At 31.2% G+C, this 26,209-nt stretch overlaps 1 protein-coding gene across 1 annotated transcript; it reads right to left on the bottom strand.

Annotated features, from left to right (window-relative positions):
• Positions 1-865: 865 nt before the first annotated feature.
• On the bottom strand, positions 866-24,948 carry LOC127725422 (toll-like receptor 4). The gene is made up of 2 exons (XM_052232356.1): positions 24,868-24,948; positions 866-3,956 (listed from the first exon to the last, which is right to left on the bottom strand). The coding sequence occupies exon 2, from the start codon at positions 2,581-2,583 to the stop codon at positions 1,303-1,305; it is 1,281 nt and encodes a 426-aa protein (XP_052088316.1). The 5' UTR covers positions 2,584-3,956; positions 24,868-24,948; the 3' UTR covers positions 866-1,302.
• Between the last annotated feature and the right edge of the window lie 1,261 nt (positions 24,949-26,209).

Raw genomic sequence — 26,209 nt, 5'->3', positions numbered from 1 at the left:
GGGACCTTTCATAGCTTGCTTTGTGGTATGGGCGTTGCTCTTTGTTGATGGTCCTACGGTGATCGTTAACATCTACGTCAGTTGGTCCATGGTGGATACTTGTTTTATTGGCAATCATACCACATCTTCTTATTTTTTATAAGGAAAAAAATTGGATGCATATGGTAATTTCATTTACGGCATACTTTTGTATACGTATAGAATGTTTCGTTACAAAATCTAGGAACGTTTTTGCAAATCAAAAATAAAACTTGTAATTGGTGCAAGTGCTCCCCTCTTATGAAAAGGAGTTCAATCCCGATGAATAAAGGTCTGCCAACTCGCCACACTTACAAAACAAAACAAAACAATAAAATCTTACTGCATTAAGGAATACCAACTCGCCCCATTTATGTAAAGGAGTTTGATCCCATTGAATGGAGGTCAGGGAACTCGCCCCACTAATGAAAAAAGAATCAAACCGTACTGAATTAAGGCCTACTAACTCTAACTTAAGAATTAAATGAAAACTGATGAAAACCTTAGAAATGCATCTTGTTTTTTTACTTCTTTGCTGAAGGATTTTGAAGCAGAAAAAAAAGTCAAGCATCATTTAATTTCAATCAGAATCATATATTAAATTTTCTATTTTTATTAGTATTACAAGAGAATTTTTTTCTATTGTAATTTTAGCAGTACAGTTTGGGAGATTGTATAGATTAAACTACTTTTCATAAGTGGGGCGATTTGGCAGGACTAAATTCATCGGATTTTACCCTTTTTCATACGTCGGGCGAGTTGGCAGGACTAAATGTAACAGGATTTAACCTTTTTTCATAGGAGGGGCGAGTTGGTAAACAAGAGTAGGGGGAGTTGGTTGAAAGTGGGGCGAGTTGGTGTGGGGCGATTTGGCAGTGGGTCGACTTCTTGCTTCCAAATATGAATACTAGTCCGTTTGATTGTTTTAAACGCAAATTGAGAATGCTGTTTAATGATTATGGTTGTATGAAACTGTTGAGGCAGGAAAAAAGACGCCACATCACATTAATTATTTTCTTTAGAAAGGTTTACCATACCAAAAGGATCAAACAACAATGTATAACAACAATGAAAAAGAACTGTTTTTCCCCTATATGAAAAAGCTAAATAGTATACACAGCAAAATCAATTAAACGACAAACATGTACTTGCATTACTTATGAAAAATGTTCATGCGCACGAATCATATATATATATACACTGTATGTACATTGTCGGGAAAATATTGTAACAAAACACGAAATCTTTGCCTATCAATAAATCTATGAACAGTACGGGAACCAATTAATAAGACTCGGTAAACAATGCCATGCGTAATTTGTCCCAAGCAGTTTCATCATCAGTCCACTCTATTACAGTCAAATGTTGTAAAATATTTTTTAATTCGCTTGGAATACAGGAAATGCTTTCATCTTTTGCAATCACTACAATTTTTTGCATGTAATTTGAACATTTTTCATATTCTATTCTTTCAATTTCATATTTGCTCCATGCATCATGTTGGTATATTTCCGAAATGATAAAAATAGCATGTTTGCTTTCAGCAGCAGCACTTGCTATTGCATCTGTTTTCGCCATTCCAACTGAAAAATCCCGATCTTCTAAGCAGACGGTCATATTCCAGGAACATTCGATTCGTGGAAGGAGAACTTCACGTGCCCATTGAATTTTGTCATCTGCATACGCTAAGTAAATGTCATATTTAAACTTTTTTTCCAACCGATGTTCTACCACTTTTCTGAAATTTATGTAAATCCAATACTTTATTTTCCATCGAAAGTTATATATAATGGCGAACGGTATAGTAAAAATGACAAATGAAGCTAAAAGTACAATTCCTATGCGCAACCATTTTTTGTTGTTGCATTCACCAAAATGATCATGAAAACGCTTATAGACAGACAACGTATTAGCTTCGGTACCATTTGTCAATATACAATTATATTTCTTTTTTTGCTGATCAAAAATAACTTTCGTTTGGAACAACCACTCAATAAAATTGGCCGTTTCGCAGGTACACTTTAAACTATTACCTTTTATAAACAGATAAAAGTTTTCACTTTCACTTTTTGCATCCAGCCAGGCCCTCACTGTTTCATCAATAGTCTGAATTCTATTATATCTGATATCCAATGTATTTAAGTGTGATAAGCTCATGACTGCATTAGGAATTGCTGATAATAAATTGTTGGCCATGTTTAGGTTCTTCAGTTTTGTATTGATTAAAAAAGAATCCTCGTTCAGATACCACAAGGTATTGTACGATATATCAAATTTTTCAACAGTTGGAAATAGTTTAAATATATTACCATTTTGTTTAATGGTTTCGTCAATTCGAGCATCTTTTAAAATTGCCGTTTCGACATTTTGAAAAATATGCACTGAAGATTTGTGTATGAAAAGCATAGAGTTGAATCCAGATAAGTCAAAATATTTGATATTGAAAGGTGTCACGGAATAAATTTCTGGAAATTTGGCAATTTTAAAATATGATAAATCTACGTATCTTAAGCTATCGGAATGCATAACAAACATATTCACCGCATACTCAATATAAGATGTCATATAATGTGAAAACGAAAAAATGTGAGATTATCAGGCAACGTAATCGTAGTGTTTGATCCATCGGCCATTTTAGAATATCCAAAGTTTTGATTTGAATTAGCATTTGAATATTGCTTAGGATCTGTAGATTGGACTTCACAGCCGTTGTTATATATTTCGTTTCTGTATGAATCATTTTTTAGAGCTTCTATATTGCAGTACTTTACATTGTTGAAGTTTACCGCATTATACGATATATCAAAGAATTTTAAATTTGTTGCTTTCTTAGCAAGTATTAAAAGTTCAACTAAATGACTGTTGGATGATAAAGAAAATCTGTTGCCTGAAAATACAATGTACTCCAAACATTGTGGATATTTAAACGCAAGTAAAGAATGTTGTGCATATCCAATTATGTCACTATGTGCTTATACTAAAGTATGAACACAGATTTCTATTAGGTACTTCACCATTTCACGAGTTATAAAAACAGGCTTTGCTGCAGAACCTTCGAGATGCTTAAAAATAATTGATTCCATTTCTTTTCCAGTAAACGGATATAAAAGTGTCAATGCATCTTCTAATTTGATGTTCACCAGATGCATTTTTAATTCCGTTAGTGCTGGGAAAGGTCTTAAAAAGTTAGGTTCCACAAACGATATAAACATATAACACTTATGAAAATAAATTGTTGTAATATTACTCGGTAAATAAATCCAAGTGTCATTCAACATTTGTTTTAAATAACATGTTTCAAATCTTATAGTATGAAGGTTTAACAACACTTCAAAACCACTTGAGTTGAAAATAGGTTTTTCAGCCAGGTCCATATATAAATCTATTAAGTTTAGCAAATCACCAAAAATGGATATTGTACTATAGTTTTGATGATCAGTTTGTCCATATTATTTCGTATGTCTAAATGATTCAGAGATGATAAAGGTTTAAATATACGTTTAAAGATCGTAGATGAAATATCAAATTTGTTGTGCTTCATAGAAAGCAATCTTAATTTGGTTAGACCCATAAATGTTTCTGGTTCCATTCTGTCAACATTGTTGTTATCAATATTTAATACGGTCATAGAAAGGAATCGATCAAAAGCATTTTTTTTAAGGGATGAAATATTGTTATAGTTTAGATCAAGCTCTGAAATGTTCACTGGTAAATCTGTAGGTATGTCTTGTAATCCAAGTCTTTTGCAATCTGCAATCACATGATTCCCTCGTTCATTTATACGACAAGTTTCGGAAAATCCGGATTGAAAAGACAAGAAAATCACAAATAATGGAAATGGATGAATCTTTTTCATGTTGACAAACAGGTATCTACTGTGATATATATCTTGAAAAATCAGTTGTTCTAAGTATGTTCAGTGCTCAATATGACTAGTTCTGTGGAAAACAAGTAATAGTACAATATCAAATATTGAATGTTTTTGAGTTTGGTGTATGTTTAAATATCAATAGCAGACTTACTAAAAACTTTAAAAGTTTACCCGACTAACCAAAGGAAGCCGTTTAGAACTATCAGCAAGATATATTTATAAATAGGATCAATTAATTGCCATTGAAGCTATTAATAAATATATAACATGCTGATAGTTCTTAACGGCTTCCTTTGGGGTTTAAAATAAAGTGTAAAGTTTGTGTCATCATGTTAATTGCACCTTCATACATACTTAGCTGGAGCTCTCGGATGTAATGTGATATACTAGACTGAGTCACATTGGTTTTATATGTGTTGGTCAGATCATGGAAGTAAAATGAGAAGGAATAACAACGATAAATTAGTATGTATTAATGACCTGCAGAGCTCTGCACTAAAGTCATATGATTTTATCCAATTATTGTCTCAGCGACAAGACACCTTTTGGTTACTATCTGTTATACCGCGGTTGTAAAATGGCATCTAGAATTTCTTATCAGTCACGTGATTTTATCGAGTACGGTAATTATAAAGCACCTGTGGGAAATCCCTAGTTCATTAATTACAAGGTGGCGCTGTATCATATAAAACTTCTACCTTCAGAAAGAAATCGAATGATGTAACAAACTTGAAAAACGGACGAGAATTGTTTAAACTACAACAGTTTAACATGGAAAATTGTACTTATTTTTGCATAATTTTGCTTTTTACTGTTTGTTTTAAACTGTTCTAAAAGTATTTTCCGATTGAAGGCGGAGGACGAGTAAAACAGGTAATAACGATGAAGCGTTCAGGTTTCACATAATGTTTAACAAAATAATGAGACAAATGTAGACATAGAATATTTTACTGTTGAAATGTGCCAAGTTTATCGAGATTTATAAAAAGGATATTTACTTTCAAGTATTTTAGGTTTATGTATTTTTAATAAATGTCATTGATTACATTATTGAAACTGGACAATTAAAATCGGGATAATAAGTTTGTAAAATATGTTAAATTTATATCTATTTAAAAAAGTGTTAACAATTGAATACTAGTATTAATATAACACGTTAAAGCAAAAAGAAAAACAACCAAACAAAATGAGCTTGACGCTATCATGGCTATCTTTTTAACCGCAAATATATTTTATATGAATTAGTTTATGTACAAATTAAAGAATAGGTTTAAAATTGTGAATATTTTAATTGACTGGTACACACGAAAGACTTTGATTATTCGTATATAAGAAAAGGGGGGTCGAAACATATTTTTTGTACAATCATCTTCTTAACTTTCATAAATGGTTCTTAACTATCTTTAAATATTAAAATTGAAAATGATCCACCCTTGTTTTTATAGTGATTACGATGATAACACAATGTTGACTTCTGTACCGCTATTTTTGACATTTTTACCTATTGTGTCTGTTTGTTTTGTTCACGCATCGTTGTCAATATAATTTGATGCTACTGTCATACAAGTGAGAGGTTTAGCTAGCTATAAAACCAGGTTCAATCCACCATTTTCTACATAAGAAAATGCCTGTTCCAAGTCAGGAATATGACAGTTGTTATCCATTCGTTTGATGTGTTTGAACTTTTGATTTCGCCAATTGATTGGGGACTTTCCTTTTTGAATTTTCCTCGGAGTTCAGTATTTTTGTGATTTTACTTTTCACCAATTTCATATGTGATAACTGTCGGCTTAAACTATCAAGATCGAAAAAGACATAAATAGGAAAAATAGACTAAAATCAACAGCGTACAGCAGCGGAATGTAATGAGTGAACCACGCGGCTTACTTCGTACGTATATACGACAACAACCGTCTGTTCGTAATTTTCCGTGAACACGAAAATGACCGAAAAGTGTCAGTGATTTGATTGATCACATGCCGAGAATCAATTATCATTCCATATCGTAAACTAATTAACGAGTAATCGGAAGATAGGCGGTAACGCAGATGAAACCTTTGAACTGGCGTTGTTGTTGTTCCTGTCAATATAATACTTCCATGGTCAGATGTTTGGAAGGAGTGAACAAAAAAGTCATTTATATTTCAGAAGCTCTTTTCTATGGTGCCTTTTCTATGGTTTAATGTTATTTATTTATTTACACTTTAATTTGATTGAAATTCTGTAAAAGTCTTTCATTTTGGCATTACTAGTATATGGCCAACATAAGCATTTTGAAGCCGTATCCATTTTAATGCTTAAATTGCATATTGAATTTTTATCTGGCAGGTTTTTATGTTTTGATATTTGTGTTTCTAGGCTTATGGTCCTAGTGAACGGCCTGTATGATGGTTCAACGGTGTATTGCTTGGTCTTCCAAGTGCTCCACGAAACCTCTATCTAAATTATTAACATCAATTCTATCAGCAATCAAAGCCGGGCTTCAAAGTTATTGTGAAACTACCTACTCTAAAGGTGGCGTGAATCAGATGTGGATACTAAATAATTCCAAAGATCTTTTAGAGTACATACAATCTAAAGCTCCTTCATCTTGCAATAGTATTAAAACATATAAAACTAAAAGACAAATTGAAAGAGTTGGTCCTGCTTTGTTTCATAAAAAAGAATGGCCAACGTAGATACAAGTCTTGTCTTAGGGAGGAATAAATCCTACTTTGTAAAAATTCACTTTGATTCTAACAAAAAATTCTGAAACTGTCATTATCAAGATGCTTGATTTCTTGATTGACAACATATTTGTTACGTTTGGAGGACGTGTTTTTAACAAACAATTGGCATTCCCATGGGAACTAACTGTGCCCCTCTACTTGCCGACTTGTACCTTTATTCATATGAGGCTGACGTCATACAGAACTTCTTAGGAAGAAAGAAAAGAAGTTAGCAGTATCCTTTAACTTTCCACTACAAAGATGATGTTCTCTCACTAAATAATTCAAAATTTTGTGACTATGTTGAACGCATCTATGCCATCGAACTTGAGACAAAGGAGTTAAGTCTGCCTCATATCTTGACTAACATCTAGGAATTGACAATGAGGGTCGGTTGAAAACAAAACTTATGACAAAATAGATGATTTCAGCTTCCCAATTGTGAACTTTCCATTTCTATGTAGCAACATTCCAGCAGCGCCTGCATACGGAGTATATATCTCCCAGTTGATACGATACTCCAGGGCTTGTATTTCCTATCATGATTTCCTTGATAGATGGTTGCTGCTCACAAGGAAGCTATTAAACCAAGAGTTCCAAGTGGCGAAGTTGAAATCATCCCTTCGTAAATATTACGGACGCCATCACGAGTTGGTTGACCGTTACGGAATATCCGTTTCACAGATGATAGCGGATATGTTCCTAATGTCGTAACTACAATCCCGTCCCCTTTTCCCGAATGTGACCTTCCGAATTAGACTTATTACCGGGATTGTACTAACATTAACAACACGACGGGTGCCACATGTGGAGCAGGATCTGCTTACCCTTCCGGAGCACCTGAGATCACCTCCAGTTTTTGGTGGGGTTCGTGTTGCTCAGTCTTTAGTTTTCTATGTTGTGTTTTGTGTACTATTGTTTGTCTGTTTGTCTGTTGGTCTTTTTCTTTTTTAGCCATGTTGGTATGTTGGTATTTTACCGGAGATACAGAACCATCTAATCTATATGTGTCAATAATATTGCGAACCGTATTGAGGGAAACACCACAGTATTTTGAAATAAATGCACAAGTATGGTTCCTAGATAAATACATGTCTAGAATAGTATTTCTTGTTACACCATTATTAGCCTTTTAAACTTACATAAAATCTTCCAAATGAATTTTACTTAATCATATTACATGCATTTTGAAGGAATATGTATTACTGTTTAGCTTTTTACATTGAGAGCCGTTATATTTGAGAACAGTTTTTTTTTATTTTGACAGTGACTGAATTTCTTTCTCAAATTGGGAAGGAATTCATACAATACTCGGATTATTTCGTTCAACATAAGTTCCTGAATGTCTCTTCTTTACGCTGTATTCAAATCCCGGATGACATTAATTACATTTTTGGAACTGTTTTAGCGTAAGGAGAAAAGAGACAAATTGAAAATGCCCTCATGGAATTAAAAGATGTCGCCTTAAACGAAAAAGAAACTTGTAAATTTGAACCTGAATCTTCAGCACTAAACAAAATTTCTGGAAAGCTTGAAGACAGACTATCACAGAAAAGGATAGAACTGGCAGAAAAAGAGCATCAACTTAGACAAATGGAAATGCCAATAGATGAACTGCCTAAACAAGGAAATTTAAATTATACGTAAATGGTCTTTTTTTGTAAGTATTATTCGTGCTCCTCAATCTATGATTTTCTGTGATTTTTTTTATCATGATTGCTCTTTTATTATGTTTTCTCTCTTTAGCTATCTTATCTATTCGGGTGAACACTAGATTCATTACGTATTAGTTTGTACGATATTCTTATCTCTGGTCATTGTGTATTGATTAGATTAAAAAAAACATTTCTTCAGTTTATAATGATCGTTCTTACAATATGGTGTATATGGAATAGTAATCTTGCAAACATTTATCAAACACCCCGTTTAATCGATATAAAAGATATTGGTTGTCACGATCAGTTATCTTTCTACAAATTGTATAAACTATCATGAATTAAAATATAATATATATATATTATAGCGATTTTACCTGACGATATCTGGATATGGGTACTTAGTCAAATCTTAACAGGAATAGTAATATTAAAAAAACCGACACGGATAAAAACAATAAACAAGGTCAAAATGTTCAAGCTTTAATATTTATTTGGGCAAGTTGATGCAACCATACGATCTGTATTGTTTCTGATACTGCCTGTAAGAAAAAATCCACCTGGATTTTATATGAATTTCAGACGGATTTTTTAGAGGGAATCCATATAAAAACCTCTTTCAACCTAGAATCTTTCTTACATGGATTCCCTGCGGATTCAGGGCGAAATAGGGCCGAAATATGCAAATTACTCGCTTGTTTTAGGAGGAAAAAATTCCGTCTGATTAAAGGGAAAAATATTCCTCTCCTGAAAAATTCCACCTAAAGAGGCGATAAAAGTTTCCGCCTTATGAGACGGACCAAATTTCCGCCTGACGAGGCGGAAATAATTTCCAACTACAAAGGAGGAAATGTTTTCATTCTACCTGTTGAGGTTTTGTATCCATTTCTTGCAATGAAAATTGAGGCCTTCTCATAAATAAAATACAGATATTGTTAACTAAATTTACTTTATTTAAGCAACCATCATTTTGACATTTTTAGTTCTTCACAATTTGAGCATTATCAGTTATTACAGTCTCAGTTTGTGTCTTTTCAGTGTTTGCTGCACATTTTCTTCTGTTTAAATCACAATTTTCTTTCTTTCTTTCCTGTGTAGCTATATTATAACTTGCTCTGTTACTGCATCATTAATTTGATCTAAATTGGCAGTCCTGCATACATCTGTTAAATGGGTTTTTTTCTTTACACCAAGCAGTAACATAATCTGAAATGAATAATGAAGGCATAAATTATAATAACAAATGCATTACTGGTTCAATTAAAATAAATTTACCAAATTTTCATGTTGCAAATTTGTCTATATTACACAGGTAAATTGTGAGCTGCCTAGATCTGATAGAATGGGTGTCTTTTCTGAGCATGACTTCTGGGCATGTTGCAAAAATACTCTTTCTTTTAAATATATATTACCACATGATTCATTCAATATACAACAAAAACATCTAAAACTTAAAATTTTGAGATAAAACTATAAAAAAATAAGAGTCGTTAAGCATGTTTTAAAGAGTAATTAAATTTTTCAGAAAAAAGCCTTGTAAAATCAAGGGCTGATAATTATAATGAATTTGCTTGGACAATTTGTGTGTTTCGGATTTTTCCAAGAAAATAAGGCTTGTGACCCTCTATTTTAATTTGATATTTTGGAAGTTTTTGTGTATTTTTAGCATCATAGATCATTTCAAATTGTTGTGTTTAAATAAAAGATATTTATCATATTTATATCTAAAAAAAATGACTTGGTGCCACTACACTTCCTTCATATTCCTGGATCAGCAAGAATATAACTGTACAAATAATACACTTAACCTGACTACAATACTATATGTGCCTGTCCCAAGACACTTAGTGCATGAAGTGTATAGGATGTTCTATCCTTTGTTTAATATTTGTTTTTCATTTTACTTTAATATCATAGGTCTTGCCCATTTTTAAAATCTTAATATTGATCCATAATTGTGTACTATCTAAAGATACTACTTTTTGTCTTTTGTGGATAGATGTCTATATATTTAATTATTGGCAGTCGTACCACAGATCTCCAATTTTACTCAAACTACTTCATTAAAAGATTCTTTCAGTTTTTAAATATCAAATAATACTTTATGAAATAGATTGTCTTAAAAATATACAAAAGATATGTCTCATGTCTTACACAATACCATCCATAATAATTAGTATTTATATGCATAAATGTATCGTCCAGTTTTTTCTTGACTCTAAATGGTTAAGAAGATACTTTAAATGTCACTTTTTTTTATGGAAATAGCACTGTTTCATAATATTCAAAATGGTGGAAATTCTAATTCATAATTTGTACTTACCAAAAGATTTAATCCAAAACATATGAAAACAACAATCTTCCTAAATCCAACAGTCAATGTCATCAGAAGAATACATCTGCACTTTTTAATGTCAATAGAATTTTTTGGAACTCTTTATTCTACATACATCCATTGTAAAATTCATGTTTTGTTTATGATAGAAGACATCTTTGCTTGTTGTCTGCATGTTCATGTCAAGTTCAAATTTTGAATTTGTTGGGGTTATCAAGGGAGTTGTCTGATTCCTTGAAATGTGTCCCTAATAATACTGTCAATTACCTTAATCTTAAATATTTTATATAGATAATAATAAAAAAAATATTCACTTATTTTTATTTTTTATCTTTATCTTTATAAGTTATAGTAATTTCAGAAAAATGTACAAAGCCATGTGCTCTCCTTCATTTGGCCCCAACTCTTGTGTACATATCATTTCCTGTCCATTTCACAGAGATAAACATTGATAAATGGAAAATAGATGGCACATAACATTTCTATCACTGGCTCATCTTTCTTATTGATGAGAAAGAGACTGCATGCAAATAATATTTGTGTATACCTTATTAAATAAAGATACTGGAAAATAAACAAAATTTAACCTACAACAGATGAGACTAAACTCATTTGATGGAAAATTCAAAAATAAAATATTGTCTAAAATACTGTAAGTGAAATAGTATACATATAGCTCTAAGTAACATTATATTTATTAGTGCATATAAATAGCAACACATAATATGCAAATCCATTTAAAAGTGGATTAATCAGTACAAAGATTAATTAAATAATACAGAATTAAAATTATAAATTGCCTAACAATGCTATTAATTAACACACTATTCAGTATGTAAATATTAAAAAGTAACCATTGCAGGGATTATAATTGGTTATGTATTTTTTAAATTCATGATTGAATAATATATGCGCATCTATTGAATAGTGTTGGATTTTAGGGTGGAAAACACTGGTTTTATTGCCCAGATAATCAGCACTCTCTAATCACTATAAAATTAAAAAAAATACTTCAATAATGATATATTTTTCATTTGAAAAAAACGGAATTTTTTTTTAAGAGCAATTTCTGACTCATAAATTTGAACAAAATTTTCGAAGTACAATTCCCGCCTAATAAATTGAACAAAATTGTCCAATTTCCTCCTAAGAAACTTGAACAAATCTACTTAGTCCAGCATTCCGTCTCTAATATTTCTGTTACTACAGAAATCTTGTTAACTCAACAGGAAAACAGTTAACATTTTACCTATGGTTTATAATACTTAAGATGGATTTTTTTCTATATTCCATGTCCGCCTTAATTCCGTCTAAAAGTCTTAATTTTGGGGTGGATTCCGCCTGGGATCCTGCTAATTTTAAGCGGAATCAACCTAATATTCTCATACGGGTGTTAGAGGCAAATAATGTTTAAAAGACTATATTAAATTAATGTGACAGCAAAGCATGTGTGAATTAAGGCAAAAATAGTTTAACGATGTTCAAATCTCGTTAATCGATTATGAATAGACAAACCAAGGTAACAAAGAAAAAATGAGGTAATCACACGAACTTTACATGATATGACACGTCCCCAAAAACCAGTAACACATTTTACCTCACAGGATGGTTACTTAAGAAAAACTTTGACCTTTATCAATAACCAATGCATATGTCTTTGAAAATAAACTCATCATAGACACATGATTCAAATTTTGTACGCCAGACGAAAACTACAGTTGAGAGTGGTAGAAAAACTGAAGTATTCCTATAAATCTTAGTATTTTTTCAGAAAGTGACAGCGAAAAAGCTTCTGTAGTAGCAATATATGACAGAAAAAGAGCACCAATTCTTGTTCTTCTTCCTAACAGCTGCTGATTACGCTTGTGTTAAATAGTCCATTTTCAAGTTACCTAATTCATTTTCAATATAAGATTTTTTGGAAAATGGGATACAATTTCTATGTGAGATGAATTATACATCTGACTATAAAAAAACAATAGAAAGAACCATAATCAGTGATAATAGAAGATATATTTTATTCTTCCTTCATTGACTTTCTCTATGTAGCAGAGTGATTTTTATGATCATTTTTATATATAGTAAAATCATCTATTTAATTACTATATTTATAATAAAAATTTACATATTTTGAATATTGAATCTGAGTTAAAATTATGACTTTCAAACATTAATTTTGTGTATAGTAATATGCACTTTATTTTTCTATGAATGAATGAATGAATGAATGAATCTTTATTTCCTCCATGTATATGAAGATTTTGTATACAAAAAGAAAACAAAGTAACTATTTACACAATCAACAAAATATCATACATTTTGAGATAAAAACACAATGAAAAGAAAAAAAAAAATTTAAATAAACACACAATACACAGATTCTGGTATACACAACAAAAACACAATGTTTTTCAATCAATGTCTATTCAAAATTCAAAATTAAACCTGTTTTCAAATAATACATGTCTGAATATTTTAAACATGGGGTAAACATGTTTTGCTATGTAATACATCATTCTAGACCAAACTGTAGGGTCGAGATCGTATACTGTATCATTAACAGCTCCTAATAGCACTCCAAGAAGGTCATCGTCGTCTAAATTGAAAATATCCACGGACTTTTGAATGGAAAGTTCATCCACAATTTTATAGAACATAACATTTCTTTCTGTTAATAAAACATGACATTCCATTATTAGATGTTTAACGATATCAAAAGACTGTTTGTTACATAGAGTACATGTAGCTTTCTTAATGGCTGCTGATCCTAAAGCCACAAGTACTAACAGTTCGAGTTTTGCATCGGGATACAAAACTGTCAACCGAATTAATCTATGTTCACAGAGGCTAGGATGAATTTTGGAATACCGTATAAGTTCATTTCTATTTTTCTAAATTACTTTTCCATCTGTTCTCTTCATAAATTTCAATAGACTGACGGACGATTTTCGACCACAGCATTTTTTCTGGTAAGTAATCCTCATTTACATAGGTTTCAAGGTAAGAAAATAGATCGTATTTAACAAGAGTTGTAATAAGATTATAGGTTATAGAGTGTTCGGCATTTTCATCCAGAATAAATTGACTGATGCACATGTTGAACAATTTTTTATGAGTTGTGCCAGATTTACTCCTACATAATCGCCCAAAGAATAAAAGCTTTAATTTGTCGATTACAGCTTCTAATGACCATAAACCAAGGTTACTTGTAGTTGAGTCCGTTGGTGAATATTTGTCCATGCACTGTATATATCGCGCAGCATATCGTTGTGTTCTTTCTAAAAGTTGTGTTTCAGAATTTGAGAGTTGTCCCCATACTTCGCAAGAGTACAATGCTGTAGGAAGAACAAAACGTTTCCATATCAACGTGTTTGTAATCGGTGTAAGACCTTTCGGGTTAACTCCAGCACTATACAATGAGTGTAGATTTTTCTTTAACTTCTTTTGACGCATTTTTTGTCCTTTCAAACGTTTTATTATTGTTAGTTATCAATGTACCAGCATACATTGTATCACTTTTACACGCTATTGTTGTATTTCCAAGCTTTATGTCAACATCTGTATTATTATTAAAAGTCAAGACACAACTTTTTGTTCCGTTATAATTAAGTGACCATTTACAAGCATAAGTTTGTACACAGTCGAGAAGACCTTGTAGACCTTTTGGCGAAGCACTTAGAAGGGTTGTGTCGTCCGCAAGAAGAATGGCAGGAATGTTCAAATAACCAATTCGTAATCCACAATTTGTCGAAATCAGCTGTAGTATTAAGTCATTTATGTACAAAGAGAACAGCCAAGATGAGAGTACTCTCCCTTGCCCTTCACCATGGGATATGGTGAAATTGTCACTAGTAAGTCCATTATATTGCACATGTGCACTAGCAGATTTGTAAGACATAAAAAGAATGTTCCATAATTTACCAGTTACACCGATTTCTTTCAATTTAAGAAAAAGTCCGTCGTGCCAGATCTTATCAAACGCTTTCTCGTTATCTAGAAAACCCACATAAAGTTTAGATTTACTTTTTAAAAACACGTTAACACATTCTTTGAGTGTGTATAAAGCGGGGATAGCACCATGTTCAGGAACAAACCCAAACTGTAATGGATCAGGAAAAGTCTTATCAAGTGCAGTAAGCATTTTATTTATTCGATGTAGGACGGTTTTGTCATGTAATTTTCCAAATACGGATGTTAGGACAATAGCTCTGTTACTGTTCGGATTACTCTTGTCTTTATTATTTCCTTTATATAACGGAATAATTATGCCATGTTGATATAGTAATGGTATATATTCGCATTTAAGTATAACATTCAAAATACAACAAATCCATTTCAACAAGGTATTACCACCTTATAGTCCGGTCCTGGATTTGGCGGTCAAGTTTAGTTTCCTTTGTTTTGGACCTAGTAGATTCCCACGGGACGATAGCCATGACAGTTGATTAGATTTAAGTCCCGTTTATATTGACCATATAGATAGTTCCCTGTATACCTTATATTACTTTCGACACGACATATTTATTGACTGCTATAAGTTCAGTTCTTTATTAGCATTATTAACATTTTTCACGTAAATAACATTCTAGTAAAGTTTCTATTTTCTCATATCGTTTTCCTCATATCGCATGCATGTAGTACAAGTACGAAAGATGTACATGAGAGTATTTTTATCAAGCTACGAGTATATGATTATATAATCTTTAGAATATAGCAAAGTACTCTCCACCAATGAAATTGTAGAATTGGATGCCTCTTAATTGTGAAGAATGAATGTAAATCATGTTCTTAGTAAGGGATTATCCTATTATTTAGGTCTATTTACTGTAATAGTTCAAAACAAAGAGTTTCTATAAATGAGTTACAACTGCCCCAAAGCATATTTATCAGATTGAAAGGATTTATCACACAGTAATTGAAACTGACTAAATGTTGAATTGTGAAACAAACAAAAATCTCAAAATAAGTAGAAGTTTACTGATGCAGTAAAATTGGTTCCGTGAATTTTATTATGAAAATATTAATAACTTCAAATTACTATAAAATTAAACAATACCAAAGCAATGCAAAAAAAAAATTAAAAAAAATCTTTCAGATAAAAAAATAACCTAAATCTTTAGCTTTCCAAAACTTTGATTACTTGATCAGCGGTTGGGGAGAATAGTTATTTCCAATACATGTATTCCGTTAAAAAAACAGGAATTTAATTTTGAACATATTAAAAACTTTTAAAGGCATTATTTTTGAACATTTCCCTGACATAATGAAACAGTATTAAAAACTTTTAAGGGCATTATTTTTGAACATTTCCCTGACATAATGAAACAGTATTTGATGTAAAAAGCCGAACTAAATTATTGGCTGTGAAAATGAAATTTAGTTGTACCTCAAATGTATTAATTGATTTAAACTGTAAATAAAAAAGGATAATTCCTCACTAAAATATTACATGATTTACATTCATACTCACAATCAGGAAACATACAATTCCTACCTTTTCTTTTTACTGTTGTGTCACCTAATATCTATAACGCATTTTTTATAAAAATATTTCCCAAATGATAAGAAAATCCTCACATCACTAAAACTTATCCATAAATGACATGCCGAAAAAGGAAGTCATGCATCAATTATAAACATTGCACTGACAATGAAACTAATTCTTGAATAGATCATTTGAGCCTTGAGCACTTTACAATATTCTAAGTTTGTAAGAGAATGATAATCCCTTACTTCATGATAAGTACTCGCTAACGCTCGTACTTATTCATGCAGAAAGGGATTATCATTCTCTTACATATACATGGTTTATTTGTCACGGTAGAATTAGATTGTTAATTAGTATACATTACTATTGTCACGAATAGTCGATATTTTATAAATGGCGGCTTGCTCAACAAATGACGGAAAAGTGTTTCCATTTATATAAATTAATAGCTTTGTATTGAATAGTTTTTATAAAGTACAAATATAAATGAGTAAAGAATATTTGTCATATTGTATATGTATATTTTTATAATTCGAATCTGAATATTTATGTTCACATTTTGGGTTTCAGGACTCCAATTATAGAGTAATATAGAAAAATGATGTGATGTTAACCGTTAAACTCACTCCACAAGTGGTGGGAGTATATTTAATTATAGTTTGGCATTTGTTATAGCCGACCAACAATATTGTGTTGTAAACATAAGTTATCTCCAGTAGATTTGTAGCTTTTAATGAATCAATAATATTGACGTCACTGGTCTTTATGATAACGATATTTGCAACTTTATGATTGTTGTATGATAGAATGAAGTTAATAATCATAAGTATTATATATTTTAATGAAGTTATTGTTGATAAATGCAGCTATAGTATTAATTATATACTGTACGTAAAGTAGCCAGTAAACACGGCCGGCACTCGGCTAACCGAGAGATTGGTCGGTTAATCTTATATTGAGTATGCTGCTATATCGGCGGTTGGTCTGTTAATCGGGTTGGCTAAAGTCTGTTAATCAGGTGTTATCGAGAAAAGCATTGCAAGTTCAGTATGTTTCATTGTATAACTTTTTAAATATATTTTTATCATAAAAATTATTCATGTCTGACAAAACAATTCAATGTACTGAATCCAGTGGTGTAATTATTTTTTTTCTAGCTTCGATAAACGATCTATAAAATGAAAAGGCGGGTTACTCATCAATAAATTTATACACATTTTACACACACAAAATGTACACAAAATGACACGTTGGTTGAATTTACTTGCATGCAATATTTTGAACATCGAAAAAAGACAGGCATTATGTTTGTTAACCATATTAATATCATTGTGTGAAAAATCGACACGAAAATCTGTATTTTGGTGACATTAATCAATTTTTATTTAAAACCTGGTCTGTTAATGGGTCGGATGTATAAAACCCGGTCTGTTAATTGGTCTGTTAAGAATTATGAATGGCAATAAAAGTATAATTGTATTGCTATATGGGGTGTTATCGGATCAAATGGGTAGGCTCAAGACGAGCGGCTAAAATATACGGAAACAACACATGAACAATGAAACATAAAATATACGGAAACAACACAAGAACAATGAACAATTTAGACAATGGAAATTGAAAATTGATAAAAATGGTTCCAAAAAGTGTATTATTAAAGTAATATTAATTTCATCCAAGAATGGTCGCATATATCATGTGGATTCTGTTTAATTGTCATGAATGACACCAATTTGTCATCTACATTGGTAACCAGTATATAAATCAGAGATAAACGTCGCAATGTAACTAAACATCAGTAAGTAAAATATATTTGGATGCTAGAATATAAAGAATAGAGAAAGAATAATGAGTAAGATAAATAAAATGTAGAGAAAAGTGGCATAACAATTTAAAGAATACAGAAATAAACAACACCCCCAATCCGGACCCTCATGGTATACACGAGAATCTCGATGGAGACGCAGAATGTAGAATAATAGATAAGGACAGTAGAGAGTGATGCATTGCTAAAAAAGAGAGAGAAAAAAATAATTGTTTAAGAATACAGACATGAAACACCCCTGGGTGTTGAAACAGTTACGGATTGCGATGTACTCAAATTGGTGACAAATGCTAGAAGTTTACATGCGGACAACTGCAGTTCTCCTCTGCACTTATGTAGAAAGGAACTAAACGGAATAAAATGAATTAAAACTTAAGATAACCAAATGTAGCTGCATTCGCTCCTTTCCATTTACTTCTTTAGAATGGTTTGTAAACAACATATGATTAAGTAATAGAAGAATAGAATCAATTTGATGATGCTGACGAAGTAGGGTTTAACGTCCAGTGACAAATATCTTTTGCATATGAGAACGACAACACGTTATATGTACCCTGTGTTGTATTAGAAAGACACTTTTTTAGTCGGATTTTAGAACGTGCTACTTTGAACAGACACAAAAATTAAGGCTGATTGAAAACGTTAATAATACATTCATGCATATTCCAGCGGCCAATCCATATCACGCTATATTGAAGTGACACACCCTTCAATAAAATGCAAAAACAGTCAAAATAAAAATGCTCTTACTAGAAGGATACTGTTGCACCGTATTGTAATTTTTTTTACTCAAGAACATCTCATTCTTAACTTTTTCAATGGGTAAATATAAAGGTAGCAAAACTATTGTCGTGGCTAAATAACTCTTAACTGACACAACTTTAATTGTCCAACCCATTAACAGACTTTATTCCCATAATTTTCATTAAAACGTGGCATTATTCACGTTATATTACAATTATGAAACATTTACTAATGTCATTTTATTTTTTAGAACCAAAGTACTATTTTGTGTCCTTTAAATGATATCTAAAATTGTTTGTTTCGCCTATTATTAAAAAAATTGCTATGCGTATAAGCATAAAAACTACATACCTGCGCGACGCCTTTTAGTTTTGCTGAAAACTGCGCAGACTATGAAATGTTTTTACAGGTGGAAATGTTCTATGATAGATATCATTTTGTCAGACACTTTTTTTTTTTATTTGGTTCTTATAATATGCCAAAAAATCTGCATATTTAACAGAGTTTGACATTAAATTGTGCGTTTTACTCTTAACAGACGTATAACCAACCCGATTAACAGACCAACCGCCCATATAGCCGCATACCCAATATAGATTAACCGACCAATCTCTCGGTTAGCCGAGTGTCGGCCGTGGTATAGTAGATATAAATACACAGATAATTACAGATTACATTCCAATGTCGTATGCTTGTAAAAGGTGAAACCAATTGTAAAAGTACACGTGATACCGATGTAAATCTCAATGACTGTAAACATTGAACATTGTTTAACTGCAATACATTTTACTTGATACATAGTTTACAACAGTTAAAATGTATTATTTGATACTATATTTCTGTATTATATAATCTGTGATATTTCGTAAAAGTACATACTTATGTAACATGAAATAGCTGGTTATTTATATATGTTATATTGCTATTTCAGAATTACTTTTAAACTGGTGGTAAAAAAACATTAGAACCCTAGACCTTAGTTATAGTTTTTCAATTCATATTTGAATTATTATCGAGAAGAAATATTAATTTAAAATAATAAATATAAACGAAGTTATAAGTTAAAACATATTTTAAAATGTGTTCTATATTAACATAACCCAAAAAACTAACAAAGACGATAGTTTGCTTTCTGTGTTTAGTGGCGTTATCTTTCGTCTCTGATAGTTGTAAAAATGTATTCATAATCATTTGTAGCGTCTATTATATTTGATCCTAACACCCTGTGTTGTAAACAAAAGAAGTTGGTTGATTTAATCTTTTCATTTTTGTATGACCTGTTGTAAAAGTTAACATATTATACCCCTTTATGGTAATAAAAGTATTCATTATGTTGTAAACTTTTAATCTTTGTATTCTTAATTTCAACCATTATTCAACAATATATTTTAATACAGTTTATTTAATTAGCGCTGCAAAACTTTGAGAATTATATGTTTTACAAAATCCTCTCGTTTAAAAAGACAATTACAGATAGTGTTTTTATTTGATTTTATATTAAGAAACTTAGTCATAGGGTCTATGTCCCGTTGGCTGGTATTCATTATATATGCCTTTCCATTGACTAACAATTTAAACTGATACGTGACTATCCACGAGATTTACAGGCCTATGGAGGTACCTAGGCTTAAATGGATTTATTGCATATTTAGACAGTACAAATTATTTTGACAGAATCGTTAAAATAAAGGACTTACAGCTCGTGTTGTATTTTGTCATTTATTGAATGTAAACGCCGACTTTAAGATTTTTTCGAATATGTTTATTTAGAAAAGTATTCCATGAGGTTCTTATAAATTTCCAACAGCTTTTTATACACACTATTTCAAAGGAAAAGTATGAAAATAACACTTATTAAATTTTATGCTTCGTTATGGCCTCATACTTTCAGTATTCACATATTTCTTTGTTGTTATATTTTGGTTAATTTAATGGTTTAGCTAAAAGATGGCTTTTAGTTTTCTGTGTCGTGTGCTTGCTGTCTCTTTAATTTCTCACGTTTCATTTTATCTATATTCGTATTAAATTTGAAAAAAAGCATGAAGTGCAATGTCTTACTGACCTTTCAGAAAATGGACTCAAAAACAGTGTCTGAAAGGTGGAAATAATATTCCGAAAGTAGCGATAGGAAAAAGTAAGCAGTATAAAATTTTGAAATGATCCTTTTTTTGGTTTCCACTAATGTTTGATTTTGTTAATTATAATGTCAAGATTTTAATCGTCCCGATTCCATTTATTTTAAACATTTAAATCCACCAGCTGAGATCCGAAAAATAAAAAAAGTTTTCCAAATGAGCTATTCAAATATATCTAGACACACGTATTGGGCAATATTTTGAAAACACTAAAGATTTACAAATAGTATATTTGTTTTAACTAATGAAATAGTGAGCTTACGATTTGCAAGAAAGAATAAAAGATCTATTTTGTCTGATATTTTTATAATAATACAGTACAGGACCTTTGCTAAAACATGATCAATGTACTCAATACATCTCAGACTGTGTGAAATCAAGCAAATGGCGACAATTTTTCGGAAGCATCAAAGACAGTTTATGCGTTTTACCAAATACGATCACATTTAAATAAAACCACATTTTCATATTTATCTGTTTATACAAAGTAAGCAGGCTAATGGATTGATGGGTTAGCAAAGTAGACTATCAGGAAATTAAGACAACAAGAAAATTGTCACTTACAAAGAACATCTGGAAGAATACTGGAATCCAGAATCATCAAACCAGAAAGCATATAAAAACATAGAATAAATTTCCTCGGAAAGAAAATAAACAGGAAACACTTTATGTGTTATTCTCACAGCAAACACAGCATTTCGAGTAAAGAGAGATTACATATATAAAGTTAATTTTAGAAAACAGCAACTTTACGCAGCTGTAGGTTAAAGTCGTTATACTGTAGAAAACAAAAATCTCAACGCCTAAAGAATTTGGGTATGAAAGAAGATTCAACTAGCATTGAGGACATATGAAAAGGTAAAGAAAATATCTCGTGCTGATGGTAGCGAATTTACAAGTGGTTTTGATGACAACAGGAGCATAGAAGAGCTATGGAAGGTTGAGAGCTGAGTGCAAAAGTAGAGAAAGCGACAATATTATACCTCTCTGGTAGATTAACCTGTAGAAAGGAATATTCTACCAGACAGGTAACAGGATAGAAACATGTTACCCCTAGTTGATTTTGAACATGCAAACTTTTTAATAGAAAAACATGTTATATCGCCCCAGATACCAACTCTCACGTGGCTATAACTCTGGTATAAATTTTGAATTTTCATTAAAACAAAAGGACAACGAAAGGAAAAAGAAAAAGAATATGTATATAGCAAATAATCTTTGCAATAACAATCATCAACGCGTTGAAAACTACATAAATAATTAATATCAAAATAAACAAACACGTAAACAACATGACGCCTACATTTGAAAACGTAACTTATCAAATATTTATCAAAGAAAACAAATCTGTTTGGTGCTTCAATTCTGAGACTACTATTATAGTAGTCTCAGTTCAACATTGGTCAAGTATAACCAAAGAACTTACCCTCATAATATATATATAAAGCGTTAGGATATCGATAAAATTAGACCTTAAAAATGAAATATAAGAAGCAGAACAGTTTAAAGTCTCAAAAGTTCAAAGTGTTTAAGCTAGCTATAAAACCAGGTTCAATCCACCATTTTCTACATAAGAAAATGCCTGTATCAAGTCAGGAATATGACAGTTGTTATCCATTCGCTTGATGTTTTTGAGCTTTTGATTTTGCCATTTGATTAGGGACTTTCGTTTTTGAATTTTCCTCGGAGTTCAGTATTTTTGTGATTCTACTTTTTATATTGAGACACAGAAGAAGTCGAACTGTATAATAAGGCGAATGAAAAGTTCCCAGTAAGAAAAGTATCTCCCTACTTCCCAAAAATCCAAAATAGCACTGACAGTAAACACAAACTTGGAAAGATCATCCTTTATCGGCAGATGATTGCCAAATAAAAGAGAATTTGAAATGAGGAATTGTGTTAATAACCATTTATAGGATTACTACACATCGGAGTTGTTTTGAAAATATTTTTTTGTAACACAAATAAACATCCAAAAACGGGGTTCCCCCGTAACTATTTATAGTAACAAAACAAATATTATACCAAGGAAGTATCAGGTATCAAATACATAAGAAGGACCGGGTGGGGTTAACAGAATAGAGAATATAAAGTACCAAAATAAGAAAAATAGACTAAAATGATAAAGATGGAGAATAATGAGATGCTACAATATAAGGCATAGAGAATAATGGACAAAATAATACGAATAGAGAAAAGGCCTAAACATTTAGAAAATATAAAATGAAGGACCTATCCTAATCCAGACCCTCATTTAACAAAACACATTTAAAGCTGTGAAATTAACATTTATACTTGTATTACCTGTGATGTTATTTAATGGGGTCCAGCTTAAATATAAGAAAACCTTTACTTCATGCCACGATACTGTCGCAATGAAAAGCATTTTTGACTTAGAAAATGCATTCGTTTTATTTTATTTGCAGGAATCGTTAGATTAAAATGTTTGAATTAGGAACCGGTAGCCAATAATCCCAAGAAGGTAATTTCTGCATGCTACACGGTGGTGGAAAAATAGAAAGATGTCAAAAAAGGTATGACAATATATGAATATTAATAGCTTATTTGGGTGTATCATTTCTATCTGTTCACCATAGGTCAAGTTATCGACTTTTGTAATTTTTAATTCAAAACTTGCATTTCATTGCCATAGAATATCAATTTGTACTCTATTATATATCAACATTAAAGCATAACAAGCATTGCATAATTTGATGCTTAATGAAAAACTTTCTACTATTAATTTTAAATTTTATTTTGCAGGATATATAGGCTCATAGACATTCCTTGTTGTGGATGATTTTGACATTGGAAAATGATAACAACACATAAAATGCCACCCAATTGATAGATTTAAGAGAAGATGCACCGAAAAGTTGAGCATACATTGTATGTGATGACACCAGTGTCATTGAAGTAGCTATTGTACATGTTGTACAAGAACTGTTGGAATTTGTAATTTTTGAAACTTTCGTTGTGAAAAATATTTATATTATAAACTGTTCACCTATCACATTGACATGCTATTTTGGTTAGGATACAGAGCATGTAGAAACGATCTAATAATGTAGGGAAAAACCATTATTTGTAATATATTTAAGTCTGTTGTTTTTTTCAAAATGTATGTGATTACATAAAAAATTTCTCGTTAAAAGATGTATTTATTGTTATATTTTGCCTAAATTGAATATAGTTTTATAACAGTTTAAGTTGAGTACTTACGATAATTATGTACGCTTGAAAATAGAACATGTTCCACATTTTAACACCATCACTTTGAACACTTTAGTCAACTGTTCTGAAAGTGAACATCTGGTGTTCTGAATCTTAACACTTTTGTTCTTGAACATGTTCTATGTGTTCAAAAAGTGTTACAGGGCTGTTGAACCTGTCGACGTGTTAAGATTTTGAACATTCGGAGACGTTAAATCGTTGAACATTGAGTGTTAAGAACTCTAACATCAAGTGTTCAAAAATGAAACACAAAGGCATTAAAAACTGAACACCACACATTCAATTGATGAACACTAGTGTAAACATTTGGAACACCATTACACGTTCAAAAAGTGTTAAAAAAAATCGTTCAAGCAGTGTTCTGTTTATAAACACTTAGATTTACAGTATGGTAAATACAAAAAGCCGCCCAACCTCATTATATTTATTCTGGAAAAAATCTTGGGCTTTGGAACTATAAAAGATCATAAAAACCAGAAAGATAATTATTGCCTTGAAAGTATTAGATTAAGGTTCTTTATTACGTGTATGATGAGATTAAAAACACTTTCACTCGAAATCTCCCTTAAGATATATATGTGTTTGACATTAGGAAAAAACCCAAATGAAACCGTTGCCTTTACGATCAAAAAGTTATCAGTGTGTTTAAGAAAAATATTTCCAAATTAAATTGAATAATGCATTTTAATATAAAACGGAAAGTATAAAACAATACTAAATATGTTCACACAAAGTTAATGACTTATTGCGGACTAAAGTTAATGCATAGCCCTAAATACTACTTTAGATATAGATAATGAATGTCATGCAAAAAATAAATGAAAATAACACTTTATAAAATTAATTGTTCCTACCGAATCGTGTTCCTAGATTTGCCTTCATTATACGGATTTGTTCTAATGCCAACGAGGTATAACTACATAAACACACGATATGACCTATACAAGTATAAAAAGGTCGAGGTCATGTAATTAATTTAAAGATCTAAGTCTAGTAGTCGTTTTATTGATCATTTATCACAGTAAAACAGTCATAGTAATAAAGTGTGTTTCGCAAGTCATGTTTCTATCTAACATCACAGTACCCAAATTGCATCCATTTAGCAAAAATAACAGCGGAAATCTTTTCTTAGAGACTAAACAATTTGTATTTGTATGATTTGACATTATGCATGTCTTTCAACATAGCTAAATATATCTAAATATACACAAAACGTTCACAGTATTTATATCAACATATAGAGTATCCTCTAGAAAAAAGTAAAATCTACGGAAGCGTCGCCATGCGACGTCCACAGAAAGTCAAATGAGCAATCAAAATATGTTACCTAGTCAGGAATATGACAGTTGTTTTCCATTCGTTAGATGTGTTTGAGCTTTTGATTTTGCCATTTTATAAAGGATTTTCCGTTTTGAATTTCCCTTGGAGTTCGGTATTTTTGTTATTTTACTTTTTACAGACATGCATTTCTTGAAAAAATGAATAATCAGCATGGACGATTGTCAAATTATTCTAAATATTTGGAGAAATAAAGCAAAACATCATTTATTCGATTTTTACGGATGTGAATTTAAGCATGGATGCAATTTGGGTACTCCTCATTACAGAATCATAGATCGTTTGGAGATGGGTTCAAACCCATTTTTCTATGTTTCAATATGGATTTAAAATTGAATTGGTGGAACTATATAGTAAATGAGGATACATTTACAAAATAAACACAGTAAGGAAACTTTTGTCTGGATCAAAGATAAATGTGGGTGAAAAAACTGTTAAAATAGGTGCAATTTGGGTACCCTCACGTTAAGTCATTTAGAATCAAGAATATGTAGATAAATGATAAATGAATGATTCGATGATTCATAAACCGATTTAACTCAACTTTTACGTCAAGTGCCACTATGCATAGAAAAAACAACATATTCATAGAATATTCTAAGGTCAAATACAACATATGAATCAGTTTATCATTTAAATCACTCTATAATTTTTTTCATTTTGTGAGATGACATCATTGATACGATATATCCATATTTCAGTAAGACCATCGTCCGGATGTACCGCATCAGCTATCATAGCATAGGGGTAAAATCAGTATAAATACTCCCATTGACTTCAATGCAAACCTATTTCTTGAACTACATTTATGCCTGGTTAACCATAAGAAATCAGAAGCTTTCATATATATTTCATTTA

Source organism: Mytilus californianus, unplaced genomic scaffold (genome assembly GCF_021869535.1).
Source record: "Mytilus californianus isolate M0D057914Y unplaced genomic scaffold, xbMytCali1.0.p SCAF_15, whole genome shotgun sequence".
In the NCBI taxonomy this organism is placed as follows: Eukaryota; Metazoa; Mollusca; class Bivalvia; order Mytilida; family Mytilidae; genus Mytilus; species Mytilus californianus.
Note: the sequence above shows the minus strand (reverse complement) of the source record. Positions and strands in the feature narration are given on the sequence as shown.